The sequence below is a fragment of the Muntiacus reevesi genome, chromosome 15 (assembly GCF_963930625.1).
Source record: "Muntiacus reevesi chromosome 15, mMunRee1.1, whole genome shotgun sequence".
Taxonomy (NCBI): domain Eukaryota; kingdom Metazoa; phylum Chordata; class Mammalia; order Artiodactyla; family Cervidae; genus Muntiacus; species Muntiacus reevesi.
In genome coordinates, this window is record NC_089263.1 from 51982244 (window position 1) to 52005307 (window position 23064).

Here is a 23064-nt window from a genome sequence, read left to right on the forward strand (position 1 = left end):
ATAGTCTATGGGGTCAGGACACAACTGAGCGACTAACATTTTCACTTTCCTTTACCAGTCTGTATTTACAGTTCTAATTAATAAAAAAGCCAATTCTAGCAGGGTCTGACATCACAGGCCTAAACTGCTGCCCCTATCATCTGATCAGTGTGCGGTCCTTCCTTACAGAATTCAGATCTATTGTCTAATCTTTGTCAAAATTGATGAAAGCAGAGCCTGTGGTTAACTGCAGATGACCGTTATACTGAAGCCCTGTGCTAGTTAAAGGCCTCATCTCTACAGTTGCTATGGTAACTGTCCCCTTCCTCTCCCTACAACCTATTCTGGCTCTGCCTCCATGTGGCACTCTTTTCTGATCGCAGAAAAGGGGAGGCTTGCACATCCATTTGTGCTCTTTGCCAGATTGAGGTCTGCAAATGGGGGGTGGGGTAGGTAGAGCAGAGCACTGTCTCATGTGTCATATAGGGTGAGGCATCCCCACCATTTTATATTCCACCGGTATTATTTCTGTTACACAAAGGATTTTCAGGGCCCTGTCCATGTTTTTGTTTCTTTTTTTTTAATTTGAGGTGTAACTGACATATAACATTATGTTAGTTTCAGATAGGGCCATATCCAAATTGCAGGATGGATGTTTTGCTAAACAAATGCTCCATGGCTAAGAACCAGGGCTCCTGTGAGGTACTTAAAATGCAGACACTGTCCAACCCTCCTCACGGCCTCCTGAGAGGAGGTGAATCAGAAGGTGGTTCACAGAGAGCCGTGCTGAATCAGGTACTGTGCTTCTTTCCTCCCTGCACCATCCGGAAAGTGTACGGCACAGGGAACCCACAAAAGTACTGCTGGAGTCCTGGGGCGGAAGGCAAGCTCTGCTCTGTGGGATACACATACAGAATGACTCAGTATCCTGGGTAAAAGAAGATACAGGAGTGCAGAGTAGGTGGTGGAGACAGGCTGAGGAAAGGAGGGGGTGGGGGGTGGATTAGGCTTTCAGCACCACACCATTTTCACAGGATGTTCCAGGCAATCATAAAACAGTGCCAGCCTCCTTAGTCCTCTTTCACATCCTTTGGTTTTGGTTCTTCTTCTTCTTTTTTTTTTTTTTTTGAAGGACCAACCTCTTCCCTTGTTCAAAGATTGTCCCTTCTGTTTTGAGAATTCCCTGGGGGAGGTAATACCATTGTCTCCAAGGTTACCCAATTCACTGTGTCACAAGTAGTTGGGAAGGACTTTCCTGGGTTTTACTCAAACCCCCCTTGCTGCAGTCTGAGCTCACTGCACTCAGTAGAGATGGAGACAAGCCAACCTCTATCTTCGGAATAACAACTCACCAGGGACTCAGGGCCGGAAGGTCATTCTGTCCGTCCAGATAGTGCACAGCCTTCCAGAGCTCACACCCAGGGCCTGGGGCAATGAGGACAGAAAAACCGAGGACGGAATCTAGGACCCTGGCAGGCAGTGACAGGAGGGGGGAAAAAAAAAACACCTCCAAACAATGATAATACAGACACACCGACTGAAGGATACACCAAACTCGGAAGCAGAGGGACAAGATGGCTCCCCTCAGTACGGGCGAGGCTGCGGAATTGCCAGACAGCACTTATCCGGGAAACAGACTACCTAGAAGCTTCTTCTGGCGCGGAAGCAACAAACTCGCCCCTCCACCCGGCCCGCAGAGCCCCCACCCCTACTCTAGTCCGAGTATCAGCTCCCTCTGGAAAACGAGTGACGACGGGGTGGGAAAGCCAACCCCCACCAGCTCGGTACCCGCCCCCCACGCCCAGCGACTCCGCAGAGCCGGAGCGTCTCGGCCGCAGCCCCGCCCCTGCGGCGCCAGTGCTCCGCCCCCTGACAGGCAGCAGCCAATGAGCGGCTTCTGCTGCCGGCCTTTAAGAACCGCGCGCACTCTCCCCGCAGAGGACGCGGCCGGCCTAGCGCGCCAACGGAGTTTCCATGGAGACCGAGGCTGGGCCCGGGCAGCCTCGCGGCGTTGCCATGGAGACAAGTCCCGGGCTAGGGCTCCGCAGCCCCGGCTCTCCGCCGACTCAGAACCCCGCGGAGCCGCTGCGCGAGGCCGGAGCCGTGGTGGCGGCGGCACGCTGGGACCTAAGGAAGCACTCTTTGCTCATCGTGATCGGCGATATCGCTACAGAGAGTCAGCTGAGGGCCGTTCGGACCCACCTTGAACAAGGTGAGCTGCTGTCCTGGCTGCGCTCCGGACATCCTCCATCCCGTGCTTCTCTGCCGTCTGCATCCCCTATCCCTAGTGTGCATTTCCTGAAATCTGCGCGCCCTGTTAATCTGAATCATCAGCCCCTGTCACCTGCATCTTCTATGTCACGCGTTCGTATCCTCCCAAACTGCCAACATCTCACAACCCCATCCTTCCCTCACACCCCACGGCGTTCCGCAATCTTCCTGAGGCAGGGGTGGGGGTAAGGGTGGGGGAGCTGGCACTGCCTGAGTGGGGATGCCCTCTGGTTATACCCCTCTCCCCAGCAGTGTCTTGGGCCAGAGGTCCTGAAAGTCCTCACCATCCCCTGAAGAGTCCATGTCCCTACCTTAGTTTCTTCTTTAGGGTTCCTGAACAGGCACAGTATGCTTTCTGAACGCTGCAGACAGATTTCAAATATCCCAGTGCTAGCGGGCAATCTGAAAGAGTGACCTTCGTGGCCACAAGCTCTTCAGCCCTGCACTGCCTGTGGCGCAGTGCTGCGGAGCCACCTGCGGGTGGAAGCAAGCCACGGAGGAGTGGCAGCGAGGAGGGGGCCACAGGAGGAAAGTCCAGGATCCTGCTTACCTGTATTGGGAAGGCAGCCCCTAGTATCTGGGAACGGGCCCTTGGGTGTCACTTCTATCACAATTGGGCAACTCTGCAAGAAAATTCCTACATACAAAACACCAATGACCAAATTTAGCCTAAACTCTGCCCTCCTTCCCCTAGCTCAAGCAAAGTCCAAGAAAGGTACAGGATGGGAGCTAGACATAGGACTGGCCACCTTTCATAAATACATTAGTGAGGCTGATCATGGCAACTATCCTTATCCTCTCCCTCTCCTTACCCCTTCTGTGAGCTTGGAAATGCTCCCCGAAGGCCAGTGCCTCTGACCTTATCTAGGTCCCTCTTTGTTTCTTTTTCTCTCATAGGCATTCTCTCCTGGAACATTGATTTATCATCCATTGACTTGAACCAACAATTGAGACTCTTCATTACCCGGCACCTAGCTCACTTCTCTTCAGAGGTTAAAGGTTAGGACTAGTGTCATTTGTCTCAGTGCTGTGGGTGAGGGGTGGTCACAGAAGAGCAGAGGTCCAGTCTCTCTGGCAGAACTGATCTTGTGGGAAGTTTGGGTTGGGGAGAAGGGAGGGGCTCCTGAGGGGAATGCTGTAGGGCTCCATAGCGATCTCCACATACCCAGGTCACTTCACAGACAAATGGTATGATGGTGGAGAAAGCCTGGAGAATGTAATTTCTACCTGAGAAGGGGGTGGTTTATGGACAGCCAACGTGCACTAAGGGAATGAGGTACCTCTTGAGTGATTAATCATCTCCTATGTAAAAGTTCACTCTCTTTTTTGTGTTCCCCTTTCTGTATACTCTGGGCTCCTTGCTTCCCTTTACAGAGACCCTTGAATTCCCCCACTCACCTTTCCAGATCCTTGCTTAGCACTCTCCCTCAGGCTGCATAGCCTATCCTCCAGCCTCTAGGGTTTCTGGTTCCTCCTTTGGCTCAGTCAGCAAATGTTCAGAACAGAGCAGAAACCTTGACCCAAAGGCTGATGAGCACCATTAAATGCAAAGTGGAAGCAGGGTTTCCTGGGTTCACTGCTGAAAGAGCTAGCCATAGTTTGAGATTTGACTCTGAGATCAAAAGTTTGCAGGATGCAGTTTCCCATTCTGCTGTGTGGGAGAAATGGTCAGGAATTTGAGAAAAGTAACATTTTAGAAGCTATTATTCCATGACAGTATCTATGGGAAGACTTGCAGAAAGCTCTACATCCCATTATAAAAATGCTTGGGCATCTGGTCATGTTATTGGTAAATGTCGGCAAGCCAATTCATACACCAGTGTCTCTATGGAATATAAATCCACCCAGTTCAACAGTCCTTACCATCAAATGACTGAATTCGTGTCTTATGCAGATGATTCTCAATTATCCATTATATTAGGCAGTCACTTCCCCTTCTTTTTCTGCTCCTCCTGCTAACTGCCACATCATTGGTCATTGCCCTGATCACCTATTCCTTTAGAGCTGCTCCTGGAGAGAGAAGACAAGTTTAATGTGACTAGTGCTATATTATCTTAGAACTATGTGCAACATTTCAAAAATGTGAGGCTGGCATCTTCTTGATGTGACTGGCTTCCTATGAAGCTAACCTGTCACTGTTTTGAGACTTCCTTCTGTTTAGTATACTTATGTCATGGCTTCCTCCATTAGCTCTAACGATTTTAAAATTGACAGTTTTACCACTTTATTAATCCTAGGAGCTTTGGTGCAAGGCTGGAGAAAGGGATGACAGCAGATGAAATTAATGACTCAATTGAAGTTTGGGAAGTATCTGCTGATGTTATTAATTCACGCTGAATTCTTGAACCTTGTCTTGGACATGGGTGTAAGAAAAGGATGCTTTCTGGAATGATGTAAGAATGAACAGAACTTGAACCAAAAAACTTAGCCATTCTTCAGATGAAGATTTGGGGATGCTTGGGAAAATACTTACAGGGAGATGCACAGTTCCTCTCAGGGACCTCTCAGACTGATACACAAACACCTACCAGGTCTTTTAAATCAAAGGGTTTTACCATGGTGTCCTCAAGGAGCTTAGGACAATTATACCCAATATCAGGGCTTACTTCTGAATTTTTTTAGGCTTGGAGATTTTTCACGGTGGCCTGTCTATGTCCCTGGAGAATAGTGGATAATTTCCTGGAAAAACCCACATGGCTCAGGACAGCCACAGTCCCACCCCTACTGGCTCCTCTTTCAGCTGTCCCCACAAACAACAGTCAGCCCAGAGCAGCTGCAGACACTGCCCCTCCCTTCAGCTTCCATTAGTAGGGAAGCCAAGGGAACCAGGCTGCTGGGATGAACTCCATGGCATATGCTAGTACCTTAGGATTTTATCTTTTCTGCCCACCCCCACAGGCTGGGCCACCATCTCTCTCACCTCTCCTCAAGCCCTAGGGAGAGTACAATCATTCCTGCCACCACCCCTTACACACACACACACACACACACACACACGTGCACACCCCATCACTCTCACCTCTCCTCAAACCCTAGGGAGAGTACAGTCATTCCTGCCACCACCCCTTACACACATACACACACACCCCATCACTCTCACCTCTCCTCAAGCCCTAGGGAGAGTACAATCATTCCTGCCACCACCCCTTACACACATACACACACACACACACACCCCATCACTCTCACCTCTCCTCAAGCCCTAGGGAGAGTACAATCATTCCTGCCACCACCCCTTACACAGACACACACACACACATACACACACATACACACACACACACACACACACACAGACGAAGGGGACCCTTTGATGGAGAGTCAGTGGCCCAGCTCCTTCTAGTGGTCAAATGTGATAAAGGCTTTCCAAGGTGAATTTTGCACCACTTTGGTCTCCAATGGTTACTTGGAGGCTTCCTTTCTAACTCCTGCAAAAAAAAAAAAAAAAAAAAAACACAACAACTCTGGAGTTTCAAAGCATTTTAAAGCAAACCCAAAAACAATTAGAACAGTGGGAAACTGAGCTTAAATAACACTGTGACACTACTTCTACTATTGAGCACATATAGGAAAGGAAGAGGGTTTCATAGTTTATAATTCATGATTGATATTCTGGGACTAAAAAAGACACAGGCTGAAGGACCAGTATGGAAGCCTTCTGTCTGATGCTGCATCACCACTGATGTGCTTAGTAAGTGTTAGTTCTGTTACTTCTGCAAACATGAAGACTATTCTGAATTAATACAGCAGCTCATTGGCCCCTAGAATTGGGGTTTGCACTGCTGTCAGAAATGGGAAAGGAGGGACATGAAGAGTACGTGAAGTCCCTTCTGACAGGCACTTTGAGTCAATCTTTTACCTGGGAGCTAAGTTACTCTAGAATTGAGATAGTCTGGTTTAGGAGTTCCTGATTACCTAGGTGACCTCTCATAAATCTTCCACAAGAGGGAGACAGACTTCTAGTGGCATTTGTGCATTATGGGTTTAAGGTTCTAGGAATGAAGCACTTTTTCATCTTTTAATGTCATTTACTCCTTGTGGCGTTATTAGAGGATGGTACTAATATTATACTCATTTTGTAATTCAGGGAGTAATCTTTCAGAAACCTTACGTGGCTTGTTTAAAAACATGATTAGTAAAATGGCAGAGTCAGATCTCAGATCCAGGACTTCTGATCTCTCTTTGTGTCTGAGCTCAGGCCTCTCTTCCTTGGCTTCTCACCATTTCATTGCAGCAGAGCCAAGGAACACAGCGGATGGAGGTGTGGTTGTGGTGGGTAGGCTGTTCAGAGGGTGAGGGCTGAAGGAAAACTCCATTGTGAGTTGGAACCTTGCCCAGGGTGTGGCCCTTGGGGGGTGACAGCTGAGAATAAGGGTGGGCTCTGCAATGGTGTGGGAAATGTTATTTTGTTCTCAAACCACATGTCTACTCAAGTTTCCCTCTTAGCACACTCCAGAGAGCTCTAGAAATCAGGGAGGAGAGAGAAGGTTCGAGGTGGGAGAAAATAACTATGAAGTTGCAGAAAGGAAGTGTCTTCCCTTTGTGATGCTCGGAACTCAGCCTGGTTTGTGTTGTACGTCTCTGCAGATGGCCTCCTCTATCCAAATGGGGCTGTTGCCATGTTACTGCTTTGCATCCCCGGATCTGAGCAAAGATTCCTCCCCCTCTTTAGTCCCCCCCCCCCCACCACTGGTGACTCAGCTCCTCCTCTCCTCGCAGTTTACGGGGGATGGGGATACTGAGAGCAGAGACTATTTTGGCTTCTCTGACCTTCAAAAGCAGCTCTTGGCAGCCAGGGGCAAGGGTGGAGCGGGTGCTGGGGTAAGAGTGGGTGGATGTCATTGGGAGGAAGCGGTAGGAATTGCCCAGCACTGGGGAGGGTTGATGGGAGGGAAGAGGGCAGGGAAGGACCCTGCGGGAACTTGAGTATCAGCGGTTGGAACTCAGCGCTAGAGCTCCCTAGGTCCTCTCTTTGGGTCCTAGAGCACGTGTCACCAAATCTGAGACAGAAGAAGAGACTAAGGGAAACAGGACCAACGTTAAAAGGATTAAGACCCTATAAAATGAAGGCATCAGAGAGACTTAGCAAAGTACAGAGACAAGAACAGGGACCCAACACCCTGCAAAGTAATCTTATAATCTTATAAGTCTTATAATCTTATAATTAAGATCTTTTTAGTCCAAAGAGTACTTTATGTGACATTTAATAATTGGTCTATAGAAAGAAACTCTTATAGGCCTGGGGCCCTGCTGATCTTCCTTCAATCCCTTTAACTATTTCTACTATGAAAGGTAGAATGTGCCCTGAAACTTCAGAAAATGCCTCTTCATACCCAGAGAACAAGAATTCCAAATATCAGTGCCCGTGTGGTTGCAGTGCTGTGCTGCATTGGCACAGAATTGTAGGCAGTCTTAGGGCCCCTGTGCCCCACCCCAGACGGGCTAGAGATGGACTAGGGACTGTGTGTACACCCCAGAATTTCAAACTACCCCCCCACCTAAAATGACTTCTTTCTGCCACATTCCCTCCCCCATGTCTACAGCTGTGGCTCAGCAGACAGCAGAGCTCAGCGCAACTGCCTCCTTTCTGTTATCCCTAGCCTTCTCAAGCAGTCCCTTCACTCCTACCCTAAGCTTTTAGGCCCCCAGCCTCTTGTCTCCTGCTCCTCCAGGAATTGAAGGTCATTCCCCCAGTCTGAGGTGAGAGGCAGCAGATGGTTCCTCAGAGAAAGGGGAGGGCCCAACCTCCTATATCCCCTGCAATGTGTAGTGCAGAGTTTGGGTCTTTGGCTGATGCTAAAAGAATGCATCTTAACTAAGCAGGGTTGGGGGAGAAGGACCCCGTAGGCCACTGGAGACCACCCTGACACTCTGAGCTGCTAGACTCCTCAGCCCCCAGCCAAGCAGAAGCACTAGAGAGCTGACACTGTGAAGGCAAAGAAACAGTTAAGTCTCTAGAGCCTCGTCATGGACCAGCCCCTCTTCCCCGCCCTGGCGCCGCCCTCACCATCAAGGCCCCCCCCCACCCCCACCCCACTCCCACCCCAGTGCCGCAGACTCTTCTCTGAAGCTGCCGGCTGAGGCCGGAGCAGCAGCCTCCATGAGGGTCTCCCTCCCACATCCCCGGGTAAGAACCCAACCGGGCCGAAGGACTTGGCATGGATCGTGGGGGATGCTGTGATGGGGAGGTGGGATGCGGGTAACGGGAAGGGAGTTGATAACCTTATCTGCTGTGTCTGGAACTAGCCTGGCGGGGGTGGGCAGGGTGGGATGCCGAGAAGATGAACTGACTGTGGGGCCAGCCAGGACCCAGAACCAAGCGGAGGCCAGTGGGGCCGGCACTGTGACAAGCCACCGCGCGGACTGGGCTGAGCTGGGAGCAGCCGCCCAGGGGCAGCCGCAGAGGGCGGTGGCACCGGCTCTGCCCGGTGGCCTGGGGCTTGGACGGAGTTCGGGGCTGTGTCTCTGGTAGGGACAGAAGTATTAGAGGGAAAGGCGGATGTTGTGGGAATGCATCGAATGGGAGGGTCTCTGGGTGTCAGCTGCTGGATTGCTCAGCTGCTCCGATGCAGGGGGGTGAACGGGACCGCGAGTTTTTGCCAAGTAAGGGACGGTGGGGGACAGTTTGGAAAAGAAGGGAGGAAAGGGTCGTTAAGACGTGGCACGCGCCTCCTCACAGACCAGCGGGTGTGCGGTGTGCTCCCCACACCCATTCCCGGCAACCAGCGAGCTTGAAACTTGGACTCGAAGCCCCCTCTTTCTGGCTGCCTCCGGGGATGGAGAGGCCGCCCGGGAGATGGGGAACGCTCGCTCCGCAGCAGCTGCCCGCATTCCCAGTGCTGTCAACCCCGCCGGCTCCCAGTCACGGCCCCACCCCCAACCCCCATCTCCGCTTCTCTTCCCAAGATGGGGGCTCCGAATAGAGGAGCCCGGTTCTTCTCCCTCTCTGCGTCCCCCCCTTTCCCTCCCCGCCCCCCATGCAGAGGCAGCCAAGAAAATGACTTGTCATGCTGGGGTGGGGGCGGGGGCGGAGCCGGAGCTCAGCGCGCACACTCACACACTGCGGCACACTGCAGCTGCCCGGCCCCCTCCCGCCGCCTCGCTGCGGAGACACCTGCCCTCCCGGCCGCGCCGGCTCGGCTCCCACCCGCAGCCACCCCCGCCCCCCACTAGCCCCATCCCTGGCCTGGGGATGTGCCCCTGCCTCAAAGAAGTCCTCTCCGAGAAACGCGGAAAAACAAGTCCGTGGCCTTCAGTGGGATTGCGAGGGGAGCAGGGGAGAGGCAGAGGGCTTCCTCCCTTCCTTCTTTTCAGGGAGGGGCGCGGGATAGAAACCATTTAGTAGTGGCCAGTCACAGCCGGAGTGCCCGGGGTGAGCCATAGGGTCTTAGCCAAGACCAGAATTGGTGGTTATAAACCAGTCTAGGGGGCCGGGGTGGGAGGCGATGGCAGACTGGGGGAACAGAGGTAGTGGAGAGAAAGCAAATTGGACTGTATCCCAAGATTTTTCCTTTTCTGACCCTCCTAACTCAGATCTGTTGACCTTGGGCGTTTGTGCTGGGGGCGAGGGAGGTGGTTGAACTGCCCTTCAAAATCTGAACTACTTTAGAGCTGCCCAGGGCTGGCTGCTCCCTGAACCTTTAAGTCCGTCATCCTTCACCTGTCCAAGCCTTGCCCCTGCGTGACTCCGAGGTGGTTCTCATCCTCTGAACTGACCTCGAAGTGTCCCTCAATTCCCAAGTTAATAGAAGAGAACCCTTGAACTCCGCATGGGCCCCGCCCACCCTGCATGGGCCTTGGTCTTTGGACACCATCGGTAGTTCATTTCCCTGCAGCTGCCAGATCTGCCCAATCCTGGCACGATCGCTCTTCCGTTTAACAAAGGCCCTGGCCCCGGGGTCCTCTTGTCTGAGCCCCAGAAAGAGGAGAGAGTGCTGGGTCACAGAAGAGGGTCTGGGGGACAGGTTATGAGTCCTCCCACCAGAATCCTCAGACAGCCCACATCCACACCAACCACCTATTCAGTCGGTGAGGGCAGGAGGAGCCAGGGCTGGCAGCACCCTTCTTCGGGATCTCCTCTCTAACCTGGCACTTTCTTTGCTGCATTGCTTGGTGTTTCATGTGAGTCTGGATAAGGGCCATAGAGAGGGGATTTGAGGGTGTATTCTGTCCCCCCCACCCCACCCTCGTAGCCTGGGGAACGCTCTGAACCTCTCCTATCTTAACTATTTCTCTGTGCAACCCAGACTCCCCTCCCTATGACAGAAGGTCCATGGGAGAGGCGCAAGAATGAGAGGAGAAACTGTTGTCCTCTCGGAGAGGTTGGGTTGTGGAGAGTGAACCAGGAGCCTGGGGACGTGGAGCTGAGGTGGGAGACAGGGCGTGAAACCTTTTGCGGTGGGAACAGGATGACTGTGTGTGTTTGTAAGTGCAGGCTCGGCCTCCGAGGAACCAGAAAACAGATTAAGTGGTCCTGTTTCTCCTCTGCATTGTAACTCCCTAGGGTTTAGATAGCTCAGACTGCTCTGAGTCCTTTGGAATGAGACTTTGGGCCTCGGATGGGAGTTTGAAAGGAGGATGAGTTCGTACCCACTGCCGTCTCCTTATTTCCAGGCACTCTGGCAAGAAAGCCCTGGGCAGATGCAAGCTAGTGAGCAGAGAGCTGAGGAAGGATCAACGTCGCAGAAGCCCCTCCTCCAGCTGAGGCCCCCATCCCCAGGCAGCACCAGGAGCTTAGAGCTCCAGAGCGGCAGAGGGGGACAAAAGCTTCTTGTCAGCAGGGCAGCCTGAGGCGGGAGTTCCAGGCAGAGGGGGTGTAGATGAGGGGAGGGAGCAGACAGCCAGTGCGAGAGGAGGAAACCCTGGAAGGGAAGGGCTGCAGCCGGAGCCAGTCCCCAGACCTTACTCAGCAGGTTTCAAAGTGGCTGGATCAAGGAGAGCCAGGCTACTCCTTCCCCCAGCCCCATTTTCTGATAGTGCAGTTTTTCCTCTCCTGCCCTACGCATGGCCTCTCAGCTTTAGTCTCTACCCACTTCCCTCAATACAAATTCCTACATCTCTCCCTCAGGCCAGAGGACCCTCTGCCACCAGAGTGAGATCCTAGAGACCATCATCCTCGTAAACCCCAGTGCCGACAGCATCAGCTCTGAGGTAAGGCCAGGGCCTGAGCCACACTGGGCCTGCTGAAAGCGCCATAACCCACCCCAGCCAGTGCCAAGAACTCCTGGGCTTGGCTTTGAACCACGCTCTCTCTGCCATCTAAGCGGCCTCACAATCCCAGTCCCACCTGGACGTGCTGAGGGGCTCCCAGTGGGGGGCGTGTCCTTGCCTTACTGAGGGGGCCCTGGAACCTGCAGCGCCCTTTCCTGGGCTTCCTCCGTCTGTGACCAGCCCTCTCCTTCTGCTGTAGGTTCACCACCTCCTCAGCAGCCCATCAGCTCACAAACTGCTGATCTTGAGTGGGCAGAGTTTAGAGCCTGGGGGAGACCTCATCCTACAGAGTGGCACTTACTCCTATCAAAACTTTGCCCAGGTCCTTCACAACCCAGAGGTGAGTCCTATGTCCCAGTGTCCAGGAGGAGCAGAACACAGGGTGGGACTAGAGCTGTGGGGAGGGATCCAAGGAAGGGAAAATCCTATGGCCCTTGACCACCGGGGATGCTGGCAGAATGGTAAGAGATCACCTCGGAGAGAGAAGGAGACTAGCAGGTTGAATCTGAGCTAGGTTGAGACAACCCCGGTGACCTGATCAGGCCTTTTGTCTCCCATTCCTCCAGATTGCCCAACTGCTCAGCAACAGAGACCCTGGGATCCAGGCTTTCCTCACCGTGTCCTGCTTGGGGGAGGGCGACTGGAGCCACCTGGGGCTAGCTGGTTCCCAGGAGACCCTGCACCTCCGGCTAAACCCTGAGCCCACACTGCCCACCATGGACGGCGTGGCTGAATTCTCCGAGTACGTCTCTGAGACCGTGGACGTGCCGTCCCCCTTCGACCTACTGGAGCCCCCTACCTCAGGGGGCTTCCTTAAGCTCTCCAAGCCTTGCTGCTACATCTTCCCTGGCGGCCGCGGGGACTCGGCCCTCTTTGCCGTGAATGGTTTCAACATCCTGGTGGACGGTGGCTCTGACCGCAAGTCCTGCTTCTGGAAGCTGGTGCGGCACCTGGACCGTATCGACTCGGTGCTGCTCACCCACATCGGGGCTGACAACCTGCCAGGCATCAATGGGCTTCTGCAGCGCAAAGTGGCAGAACTGGAGGAGGAGCAGTCCCAGGGCTCCAGCAGCTACAGCGACTGGGTGAAGAACCTCATCTCCCCCGAGCTGGGGGTTGTCTTCTTCAACGTGCCCGATAAGCTGCGGCTGCCGGATGCCTCGCGGAAGGCCAAGCGCAGCATTGAGGAGGCCTGCCTCACTCTGCAGCACTTAAACCGCCTGGGCATCCAGGCCGAGCCGCTCTACCGCGTGGTCAGCAACACCATAGAGCCTCTCACCCTCTTCCACAAGATGGGTGTGGGCCGCCTGGACATGTACGTCCTCAACCCTGTCAAGGACAGCAAGGAGATGCAGTTCCTCATGCAAAAGTGGGCGGGCAACAGTAAAGCCAAGACGGGCATCGTGCTGGCTAACGGGAAGGAGGCTGAGATCTCGGTGCCGTACCTGACCTCTATCACAGCTCTGGTGGTCTGGTTGCCAGCCAACCCCACTGAGAAGATCGTGCGCGTCCTTTTCCCAGGGAATGCCCCCCAGAACAAGATCTTGGAGGGCCTGGAAAAGCTTCGACACCTGGACTTCCTGCGCTACCCTGTGGCCACACAGAAGGACCTGGCCACTGGGGCTGTGCCTGCCAACCTCAAACCCAGCAAAATCAAACAGCGGGCTGACAGCAAAGAGAGCCTCAAGGCCACGACCAAGACACCCGTGGGAAAACTGGCCAAACGGGAGGAGGTGGCCGAAGAGGGAGCCAAGGAGGCTCGCTCAGAACTGGCCAAAGAGTTAGCCAAGACCGAAAAGAAGGCAAAAGAGTCGTCTGAGAAGCCCCCGGAGAAGCCCGCCAAGCCTGAGAGGGTGAAGACAGAGTCAAGCGAGGCACTGAAGGCAGAGAAGCGAAAGCTAATCAAAGACAAAGTGGGGAAGAAGCACCCGAAAGAAAAGATATCAAAGCTGGAAGAGAAAAAAGACAAAGAGAAAAAGGAGATCAAAAAGGAGAGGAAGGAGCTCAAGAAGGATGAAGGAAGGAAGGAGGAGAAGAAGGATGCCAAGAAGGAGGAGAAGAAGAAAGACGCCAAGCCTGAGGTCAAAAAGATTTCCAAGCCAGACCTGAAGCCCTTTACCCCGGAGGTGCGGAAGACCCTCTACAAAGCCAAGGCCCCCGGCAGAGTCAAGACGGACAAGAGCCGGGCTACCCGTGGCGACAAGGAGCTGTCCTCTGAGCCCCGGACACCCCCGGCCCAGAAGGGGGCCGCACCCCTCCCAGCAAGGGAGCTGGCCTTGTCTTCACCAGAGGACCTCACACAGGACTTTGAGGAGTTGAAACGTGAGGAGAGGGAGTTGCTGACCGAACAAAGGGACGCAAGACTAGGCGAGAAACCGCTCCCCCCGGACACTGCCGAGGAGGGACTCCCGAGCACAGCGGCCCAGGTGGCACCACCCTTTGTCCCTGGGCCGGAAGCAGAAGCGCCTGTGGTGAAGGAGAAAGAGGTTGTCCCAGACGTCCCTGAGGAACGAGGCAGCAAGGACAGAGGCCCGGACTCTGGGGCAGAAACAGAGGAAGAGAAAGATACCTGGGAGGAAAAGAAGCCAAAGGAAGCCGAGGGTGTCCCTGACGGAACAGAAGCCCGAGAGGAAAGTGAACCTGAGGTAAAGGAAGATGTGATAGAGAAGGCCGAGTTAGAGGAGATGGAGGAGCTGCCCCCTTCCGATGAGGAGGAAGAGGAGGAGACAAAGGCGGAGGGTTTTTACCAAAAGCACATGCAAGAAGCCTTGAAGGTGACGCCCAGGGGCAAGGAGGCTCTCGGTGGCCGGGAACCGGGACTCCAAGGCAAGGCCCCAGAGAAGGAGACCTCGTCATTCCTGAGCAGCCTGGCCACCCCGGCAGGAGCCACCGAGCACGTGTCTTACATCCAGGACGAGACGATCCCTGGCTACTCCGAGACCGAGCAGACCATCTCGGATGAAGAGATCCACGACGAGCCCGAGGAGCGCGCGGCCCCACCTAGGTTTCCGACAGGAACCTATGACCTCCCTGGGCCTGAAGGTCCCAGCCCCTTTGAGGCCAGCCAGCCTGCTGACAGCGCTGTTCCCGCCACCGCCAGCAAGGCCTACGGAGCACCTGAGACGGAACTCACCTACCCCCCCAACATGGTGGCCGCCCCTCTGGCGGAAGAGGAGCACGTGTCCTCGGCCACCTCGATCACCGAGTGTGACAAGCTCTCTTCCTTTGCCACGTCCGTGGCCGAGGACCAGTCCGTGGCTTCACTCACAGCCCCACAGACAGAGGAGACGGGCAAGAGCTCCCTGCTGCTTGACACAGTCACAAGCATCCCCTCATCCCGCACTGAAGCCACTCAAGGCCTGGACTACGTGCCATCGGCTGGCACCATCTCACCCACCTCCTCACTGGAAGAAGACAAAGGCTTCAAGTCACCACCCTATGACGACTTCTCTGTGACCGGGGAGTCAGAGAAGAGAGGAGAGATGGTAGGGAGAGGCTTGTCTGGAGAGAGGGCTGTGGAGGAGGAAGAGGAGGAGGAGACCGCCAACGTACAGATGTCGGAGAAACTGCATGGTCAGTATGGACCCCCGATGTTTGCCGCCCCTGGGCACGCCCTTCACCCAGGGGAACCAGCCCTTGGAGAGGCGGAGGAGCGCTGCCTCAGCCCGGATGACAGCACAGTGAAGATGGCCTCTCCGCCACCGTCTGGCCCACCCAGTGCCACCCACACGCCCTTTCATCAGTCCCCAGTGGAGGAAAAGTCTGAGCCCCAAGACTTTCAGGAAGCAGACTCCTGGGGAGATACTAAGAGTATACCAGGTGTGGGCAAGGAAGTTGCGAAAGAGGAGGCCGCCAAGCCAGGGCCTGACGAGGGCGCACTGGAGGAGGAAGGGAAGGCGCCTCCTCCCACGAGCCCCCAGGCCCAGGAGGTACCCACCAGCCTAGCTGGGGGACAGCCCAGCTGCACCATCCAGCTGCTGCCAGAACAGGACAAAGCCATCGTCCTCGAGGCTGTGGAGGCAGGAGAGCCCGCAGGCCCGGTTCCAGAAACAGAAGCCCTACCCGGAGACTTCAGAACCTCACTACAAGAACTTGGAGAACCTCAGAAAGAGGAGGTGCTCCAAATTCCTGACCGAGGCCTCTCCCCTGAAGAGGCAGAGTCCCTCTCTGTCCGCAGCGTGGTCTCCCCAGACACTGCCAAAAAGCAAGACGCCACCCCGAGGTCTCCCTGTGGCCTGATGGAGCAGCGCCTCCACACAGACCTATGGCCGCAGGGATCTCCAGAAGACACCCGGTCACTGTCTCTCTCAGAGGAGAGTCCCAGCAAGGAGACCTCACTAGACATCTCTTCCAAGCAGCTGTCTCCAGAAAGCCTTGGCACCCTCCAGTTTGGGGAACTAAGCCTTGGAAAGGAAGAAAAAGGGCCTCTGATGCAGGCTGAGGACGCCGCTTGCCACCTAGCCCCTGTGTCTATTCCAGAAGCCCGGGCAGCCACAGTGTCGCCTCCCACAGATGGGACCAGTGGATACTCCGCACGGGCAGACATCACAGATGAGAGCCCTGATGGAAAATTGCCCGCCAGTTCCTTCTCTCCCACTGCGCTGCTAGGAGATGGGAGGCGCTCACCTGGAGTGATCACAAGCCTGGGTGAACACATTCTCACACCTGATAGCTCCCTCACTAAGAGCCCTGAGTCCTTGCCAAGCCCTGCCATGGAGGATATCGTCATGGAGTGGGAAGGCAAAGCTCCAAAGTTGAAAGACAGACCCCCAGAGCAGAAGGAGAAGGGACCCGAGCCCACAGATGAAGTCCTTCAGCAGCAGGACAAAACTCTGGAGCAGAGGGACACTGTAATGGAGCAGAGGGACACAGCCATCTGTCGGAAAGATGAGATTCTGGAAGAGAAGGATAAGGCTGGGGAGCCACAGGATCAGGCTGTGAAACAAAAAGGCAGAGACTCAGAATACAGGGAAACAGCCCTGGAACAGAAGGACCAAGCCCCAGAAGGAAAAGAAAAAGACTTAGAACCTAAAGACAGAGGCTCAGAACACAGGGACATAGCCCCGGAACAGAAGGACCAGGCCCTGGAAGGAAAAGACAAAGATTTAGAGCCTAAAGACAGAGACTCGGAGCACAGGGAAACAGCCCTGGAACAGAAGGACCAGGTCCTGGAAGGAAAAGACAAAGATTTAGAGCCTGAAGACAGAGGCTTAGAACACAGGGACACAGCCCTGGGACAGAAGGACCAGGCCCCGGAAGGAAAAGACAAAGACTTAGAACCTAAAGACAGAGACTTAGAAACAAAAGACGAGGCCCCAGAACAGGAGGACAAGGTCCCAGAAGAGAAAGATAAAATCTTAGAACAAAAAATCAGAGACTTGGAACATAAAGACACAGTTCCAGAAGACACAGTCCCTGCACTGAAGGGCAAGGCCTTAGAACAGAAAGATGAAGCCTCTGAACAGGACAAGGCCCCAGAAGAGAAGGACAAGGCCCAGAAGGACCAGGCCCCAGAACAGAAGGACCAGGACTTAGCACAAAAATACTGGGCCCTCGAACAGAAGGCTGAAGCTCTGGAACAAACCATTAAGGCCGCTGAACAAAAAGATAAGTTTCTGGAAGAGAAGGACAAAACTCAGGAGCAGGAGAGCCCTGTGCAGGAGGATAAAACCATGGCACCGAAGGAGAAGATCCTAGAGGAAAAATCTCCAGAAAAAGTCAAGGCTGTGGAACAGAAAGAAGAAGCTGTGCTGGAGAAGAGCAAAGCTCTGGGGCTGGAAGAGAGCCCAGTGCAGGAGGACAAGGCCCGGGAGCAGGAGGAGAAGTACCGGAAAGAGCAGGATGTGGTCCAGGAGTGGCGAGAAACATCTCCAAGCAGTAGCGAACCGGCTGCAGAACAGAAGGAGCCTGTGCGGACATGGGAGGACACATCTCCTGAGCAGGAGGACACGTACTGGAGGGGCAGGGAGGATGTGGTCCTGGGGCAGGACGCGTACTGGCAGGAGCTGAGCTGTGAGCGGAAGGTCTGGTTCCCTCATGAGCTGGGGGGCCCCGGAGCCCGGCCACGGTACACAGAAGAGCGGGAGAGCACCTTCCTCGATGAGGGGCCGGATGATGAGCAGGAAGTGCCCCCCTTGGAGCACACACCCCAGAGTCCCTGGGCCTCGGACTTCAAGGGCTTTCAGGAGCCCGCACCACAGAAGGGACTGGAGGTGGAGCGCTGGCTTGCGGAGTCACCAGTCGGACTGCCACCGGAGGAAGAGGACAAGCTGACCCGCTCCCCCTTTGAGATCATCTCTCCTCCGGCCTCCCCGCCGGAGATGGCTGGACAGAGGGTTCTGCCGGCCCCGGGGCAAGAGAGCCCCATCCCAGATCCTAAGCTCCTGCCACCTGTGAGGGATGAACCCACCACCCGCTCCTGGCTGGCTGACATCCCACCATGGGTGCCCAAGGACAGACCCCTGCCCCCTGCACCCCTCTCCCCAGCTCCTGCGCCCCCGACGCCTGCCCCAGAGCCACACACTCCTGCGCCCTTCTCCTGGGGCACAGCCGAGGAGGAGGGTGTGGTGGCTGCAGTGCAGGAGGGGGCAGCTGAGCTGGAAGGCGGGCCGTACTCCCCACTAGGGAAGGACTACCGCAAGGCCGAAGGGGAAAGGGAAGAAGAAGCGGGGGTTCCTGACCACAGCCCCCGGAGCTCACAGGTCCCCAAGGCCAGCGAGAGCCATGCCTCTGAGGAGCCCGAGCAGACCGAGCCAGAGCAGAGAGAGCCCACTCCCTATCCGGACGAGCGGAGCTTCCAGTACGCAGACATCTACGAGCAGATGATGCTCACGGGGCTGGGCCCCGCCTGCCCCACTAGAGAGCCTCCTCTTGGAGCCGCTGGGGACTGGCCCCCCCACATCTCAACCAAGGAGGAAGCTGCTGGCCGAGACACGCCTGCAGAGAAGGAGCTTTCATCTCCTGTCTCACCCCACCGCCTCCAATTCGACACTCCAGCCTTCAGCTATGCAGCTCTGGCGGGACCCACTGTGCCCCCCAGGCAGGAGCCTGAGCCGGAGCCAGGCATGGACCCCAGCCTCACCCCACCTGCGGTACCCCCCCGTGCTCCTATCCCCCAGAGCCAAAGCCCAAGCCCGCCACTGAATGGTCACATCCTGAGCTGCAGCCCAGATCGGAGAACCCCCTCCCCCAAGGAACCAGGCCGTGGTCCCTGGGATGACAGCCCGAGTGATTCGGAGCTGGAGAAGGGGGCTCGGGAGCAACCTGAAAAAGAGGCCCAGTCCCCAAGTCCCCCGTACCCCACGCCTGCTGGCCCCTCCGCCTTGTGGCCCGAAAGCGAGGCACGTACCAGCCCTTCCTCAGACTCACACCTGGGTCCTGCGCGACCCAGCCTGGACTTCCCTGCGTCAGCCTTTGGCTTCTCCTCACTGCAGCCGGCGCCTCCACAGCTGCCCTCCCCAGCGGAACCCCGCTCGGCACCCTGTGGGTCGCTTGCCTTCTCTGGGGACCGGGCTTTGGCTCTGGCTCCAGGACCCCCCACCAGAGCCCGGCATGATGAGTACCTCGAAGTGACCAAGGCCCCCAGCCTGGACTCTTCACTGCCCCAGCTCCCGTCACCCGGATCTCCCGGCGCCCCTCTCCTCTCCAGTCTGCCAAGGCCTGCCTCTCCCGCCCTGTCTGAAGGCTCCTCCTCGGAGGCCACCACACCTGTGATTTCAAGCGTGGCTGAGCGCTTCCCTCCCTGTCTGGGAGCTGCAGAACCAGGGTCCGGAGAGCTGGTCCCAGGAATGGAGGCTGCTGCCCATGACCTCTGGGACCTCGCTCCTCTGAGCCCAGCACCTCCAGCGTCCCTGGACTTGGCCCCAGCTCCGGCTCCGAGCCTGCCCGGGGACATGGATGACGGCACCCTGCCCTGTCGCCTGGAGTGCTCGGGGGCAGCTGCCAAGAAGCCAAGCCCCTCCCAGGGTCCCTCCGGGGATGGTGCCACCAATGGTCCAACTGAAACCAGCCCCAAGCCCCCGGGCCCTGCCCCGGCCGAGGCTGAGGCCTGCCCTGCCTGGGAGCGTGGCGCCTGGCCTGAGGGAGCCGAGAGGAGCCCCCGACCTGACACGCTGCTGTCTCCTGAGCAGCCGCCGTGTCCTGGAGCAGCCCCTGGAGACCAGCCTAGAAGCAGCTCCCCAGAGACGGAGGCTGGGCCCCAGGGCTGTGCTGCTGAACCCCGGGCCCACCGCGGGGAGCTCTCCCCCTCCTTCCTGAACCCTCCTCTGCCTCGGTCCACGGATGACAGCGACCCCTCAACTGAGGAGGCGCGGCTGGTAGGGAGAGGGGGGCGGCGCCGGGCGGGAGCCCCAGGGGCCACAGGGGGCCCGTGCCCCATGGCAGATGAGACACCCCCAACGTCAGCCAGCGACTCAGGCTCCTCACAGTCAGATTCTGATGTTCCGCCAGAAACTGAGGAGTGTCCATCCATCACGGCTGAGGCAGCCCTCGACTCAGATGAAGATGGGGACTTCCTACCTGTGGACAAAGCTGGTGGGGTCAGTGGGACTCACCATCCCAGGCCCGGCCATGACCCGCCCCCGCTCCCCCAGCCAGACCCTCGGCCAGCCCCTCCCCGACCTGACGTGTGCATGGCTGATCCCGAGGGGCTCAGCTCAGAGTCTGGAAGGGTAGAGAGGCTACGGGAGAAGGAGAAGGCACAGGGGAGAGCTGGTCGCAGGGCCCCAGGCAGGGCCAAGCCAGCATCTCCTGCCCGCCGTCTGGATCTTCGGGGAAAACGCTCACCCACCCCTGGTAAAGGGACTACAGATCGAGCCTCCCGGGTCCCACCCCGGCCACGCAGCACTCCAAGCCAGGTCACCCCAGCAGAGGAAAAGGATGGACACAGCCCCATGTCCAAAGGCTTAGTCAACGGACTCAAGGCAGGACCAAGTAAGTATAACGTGGAGCGTGGGAGACTGGTTTGGGTCTGGGTATGGCTGGTCAGGGGCTCCAGTGGGAGGAAGGAAGACAGTTGCCAAAAGAATTCTCTCCCTCTGCAATGAGTCCTGTGTTGTCTCCACAGCGGCCTTGGGTTCCAAGGGCGGCTCTGGTGCCCCTGTCTATGTGGATCTTGCCTACATCCCGAATCACTGCAGCGGCAAGACTGCCGACCTTGACTTCTTCCGACGAGTGCGTGCATCCTACTATGTGGTCAGTGGGAACGACCCTGCCAACGGCGAGCCAAGCAGGGCTGTGCTGGATGCCCTGCTGGAGGGCAAGGCCCAGTGGGGGGAGAATCTTCAGGTGAGTGGCAGGGAACACCAGGGAGGCGGTCTGGTCCGAGTTTGCTCAGAGCAGCAGTGAACACAGTCTCTGTTCCCGAAAGGAGGACGGAGCCTTTGCTCTGGTCCTTCCTGAACTAACAGGTGCCATCCCCCGACTTCCCGTCCCTCCGCATTCTCACCTCAGGCGGTCTTGTCTCCTGCCCAGGTGACTCTGATCCCTACTCATGACACGGAGGTGACGCGTGAGTGGTACCAGCAGACCCATGAGCAGCAGCAGCAGCTGAACGTTCTAGTCCTGGCCAGCAGCAGCACCGTGGTCATGCAGGACGAGTCCTTCCCTGCCTGCAAGATTGAGTTCTGAAAGAGCGACTCTCCCTTCCCCGAGGATCCGCTCCCCCAGCTCCCCTAGATGATGGCAACTGCTGAGTCCTTTGGGGTCGAGGGACATGGGAGTTGGGGGAGGGGGTGGGGTGGACAGGATGTCTTGTGGGAACTTAGGCTGGGCTTAGTGGGAGGGGTCATCCTTCCCCCTCATCCACATCTGAAAGGAGTCTCCAAACCAAAGGTAACCAGGATTAGGATAGGGAGAGGATGCAAAATTAGGGCATGAGGTCATCTGATGCCTGAGGACCCTCAAGTGACACCCTCTCTTAGCACTGCCCAATGCTGGTGATGGAGTGGAGTGTGAGGATGGGCCTCAGCGAGCAGCCTCCTCCCTGACGGAGGGAGGTCATATCTCCAGCCCCTGGGATCTCTTAATCTATTTAATTTAGCATCCCATGGAAGAACTTCCAGTAGTAGTTTATGTGACCCGGGGGCAGGGTACTGTCAGTAAGGTGTTCAGAGCTGCACCCTTCAGTCCATCTCCCATTCCCTTCCCCGTCAGAGTCTGGGTTCCCGCAGGGATCTGGGGGTCGGCCACTGCTCCACTGTCCCACTGCTTCCCTCCATGTCTGAATGTCTCAATCCAAAACTTGAAGCTCTTTTTTGACCAACAGATTGGTGAGGAGAAGAAAGGAGCTTATCCTCCCAGCCCCTGCTTCATACCATTCACATCCCAGAACCATGCCCAGACCAGGCCTGCTGGGCAACACAAAGGAGCGAGGAGAGCCCGGCCCCACTCGCGAAATCTTTCCAAGCTCCCTGATCTTAGGAGGTTTTCACCCGCCCATTCCAACTCTCCTGATCCCTTCTCATACCTGCTTGGCTTATCTGCATGTGGTCACCTGCTGTGGCCTGGTGTGTAATGGGTTAAAAGCCACTGCCTGACCCCCGGCAACGTGTGACTCCCCAAACATTCCATTCTGCCATCCTGCAGCTGAAGTGGGAACGCTGGCTGCCTTTCCAGCTCCACACTCTTGGACAGAGGATCTGGGAGGCGGAGGCCATGCCAGAGGACTTGGGGAAAAGGAGAGGGAGGAAGGAAAGAGGGAGAGGAAACTGAGCTAAGGCTGAACTCTGACTGAAGGAGATGAAAACAGGCTGAAAATACCACCCCGGGAGAGGACCTCACCCCAAGCAAGCCAGTAAGAGCTCTGCCAGACTGCTGCGGGACTGAGAAATCCAGACGCTCATGTCAGGACTCGGCTTCTCTGCCAAATGACTGTGTGGAAACCAAATCGAGCCGCCTGTGTTCTTCCAGCTCCCACTCTCCCATGCTGCTGTGTTCTGCTCCTCCCCACTCTTCCCTGCTCTAGTTCCCAGCTGCTGTAACGGAGCCGCCTCCAACTCTAACAATAAATCCAGTTCATTACAGATGCTCCAGTGAGGCTTAGGCTTTTTCTGACTCTACACATTGCTCAGTTGCTGGGCCCTGGCTTCTGCCTCTCTGCTTCTACCAGTGTTGTCATTTATCTCAGTGCCTTTGATGACTGGAGGCAGTTCCAAGACCCAGGCAGGCCTAAGAATATAGGGTGGGTGAAGGGCGAAAAAGTTATGGGAAGCCAGCATAACTTCTAAAAACAGGTGAGAGTGCCCAAGGATGGGGAATAGGAACTGAGCGTAGGGACACATGTTTGGTTTGGGGGAGGGGAGAGAAGCTGGAGGGGGTGGGGGTGAAGGCAGTGTCTCTGAAGAACGGGAACTGCGTACCAAGGGGTCAAGACCTTAGGGCTGAATAACTAGCGTCAGATACCTTGCACAAAGTGAAGTGAAGTCGCTCAGTAGGGTCTGACTCTGCGACTCCATGGACTGTAGCCTACCAGGGCTCCTCCATCCATGGGATTCTCCAGGCAAGAATACTGGAGTGGGTTGCCATTTCCTTCTCCAGGGGATCTTCCCAACCCAGGGATCGAACTCGGTCTCCCACATTGCAGGCAGACGCTTTACCCTCTGAGCC

General features: G+C 56.0%; 1 protein-coding gene across 3 annotated transcripts; it reads left to right on the plus strand.

Moving 5' to 3' along the window:
• The first annotated feature begins 1953 nt into the window (after positions 1-1953).
• MAP1A (microtubule associated protein 1A) lies at positions 1954-22486 on the plus strand. 3 transcript variants are annotated; one of them, XM_065905978.1, is made up of 7 exons: positions 1954-2191; positions 3148-3249; positions 11318-11400; positions 11660-11800; positions 12027-20391; positions 20525-20745; positions 20932-22486. In XM_065905978.1, exons 1-7 carry the CDS (start codon positions 1954-1956, stop codon positions 21085-21087), a joined length of 9306 nt encoding a protein of 3101 aa, XP_065762050.1. In that variant the 3' UTR covers positions 21088-22486. The 3 variants fall into 3 exon arrangements, with proteins under 3 accessions (XP_065762050.1, XP_065762051.1, XP_065762052.1); XM_065905980.1 differs by lacking the exons at positions 1954-2191; positions 3148-3249 and adding an exon at positions 8334-8377; XM_065905979.1 differs by lacking the exons at positions 1954-2191; positions 3148-3249; positions 11660-11800 and adding an exon at positions 8291-8377.
• Positions 22487-23064: the final 578 nt, after the last annotated feature.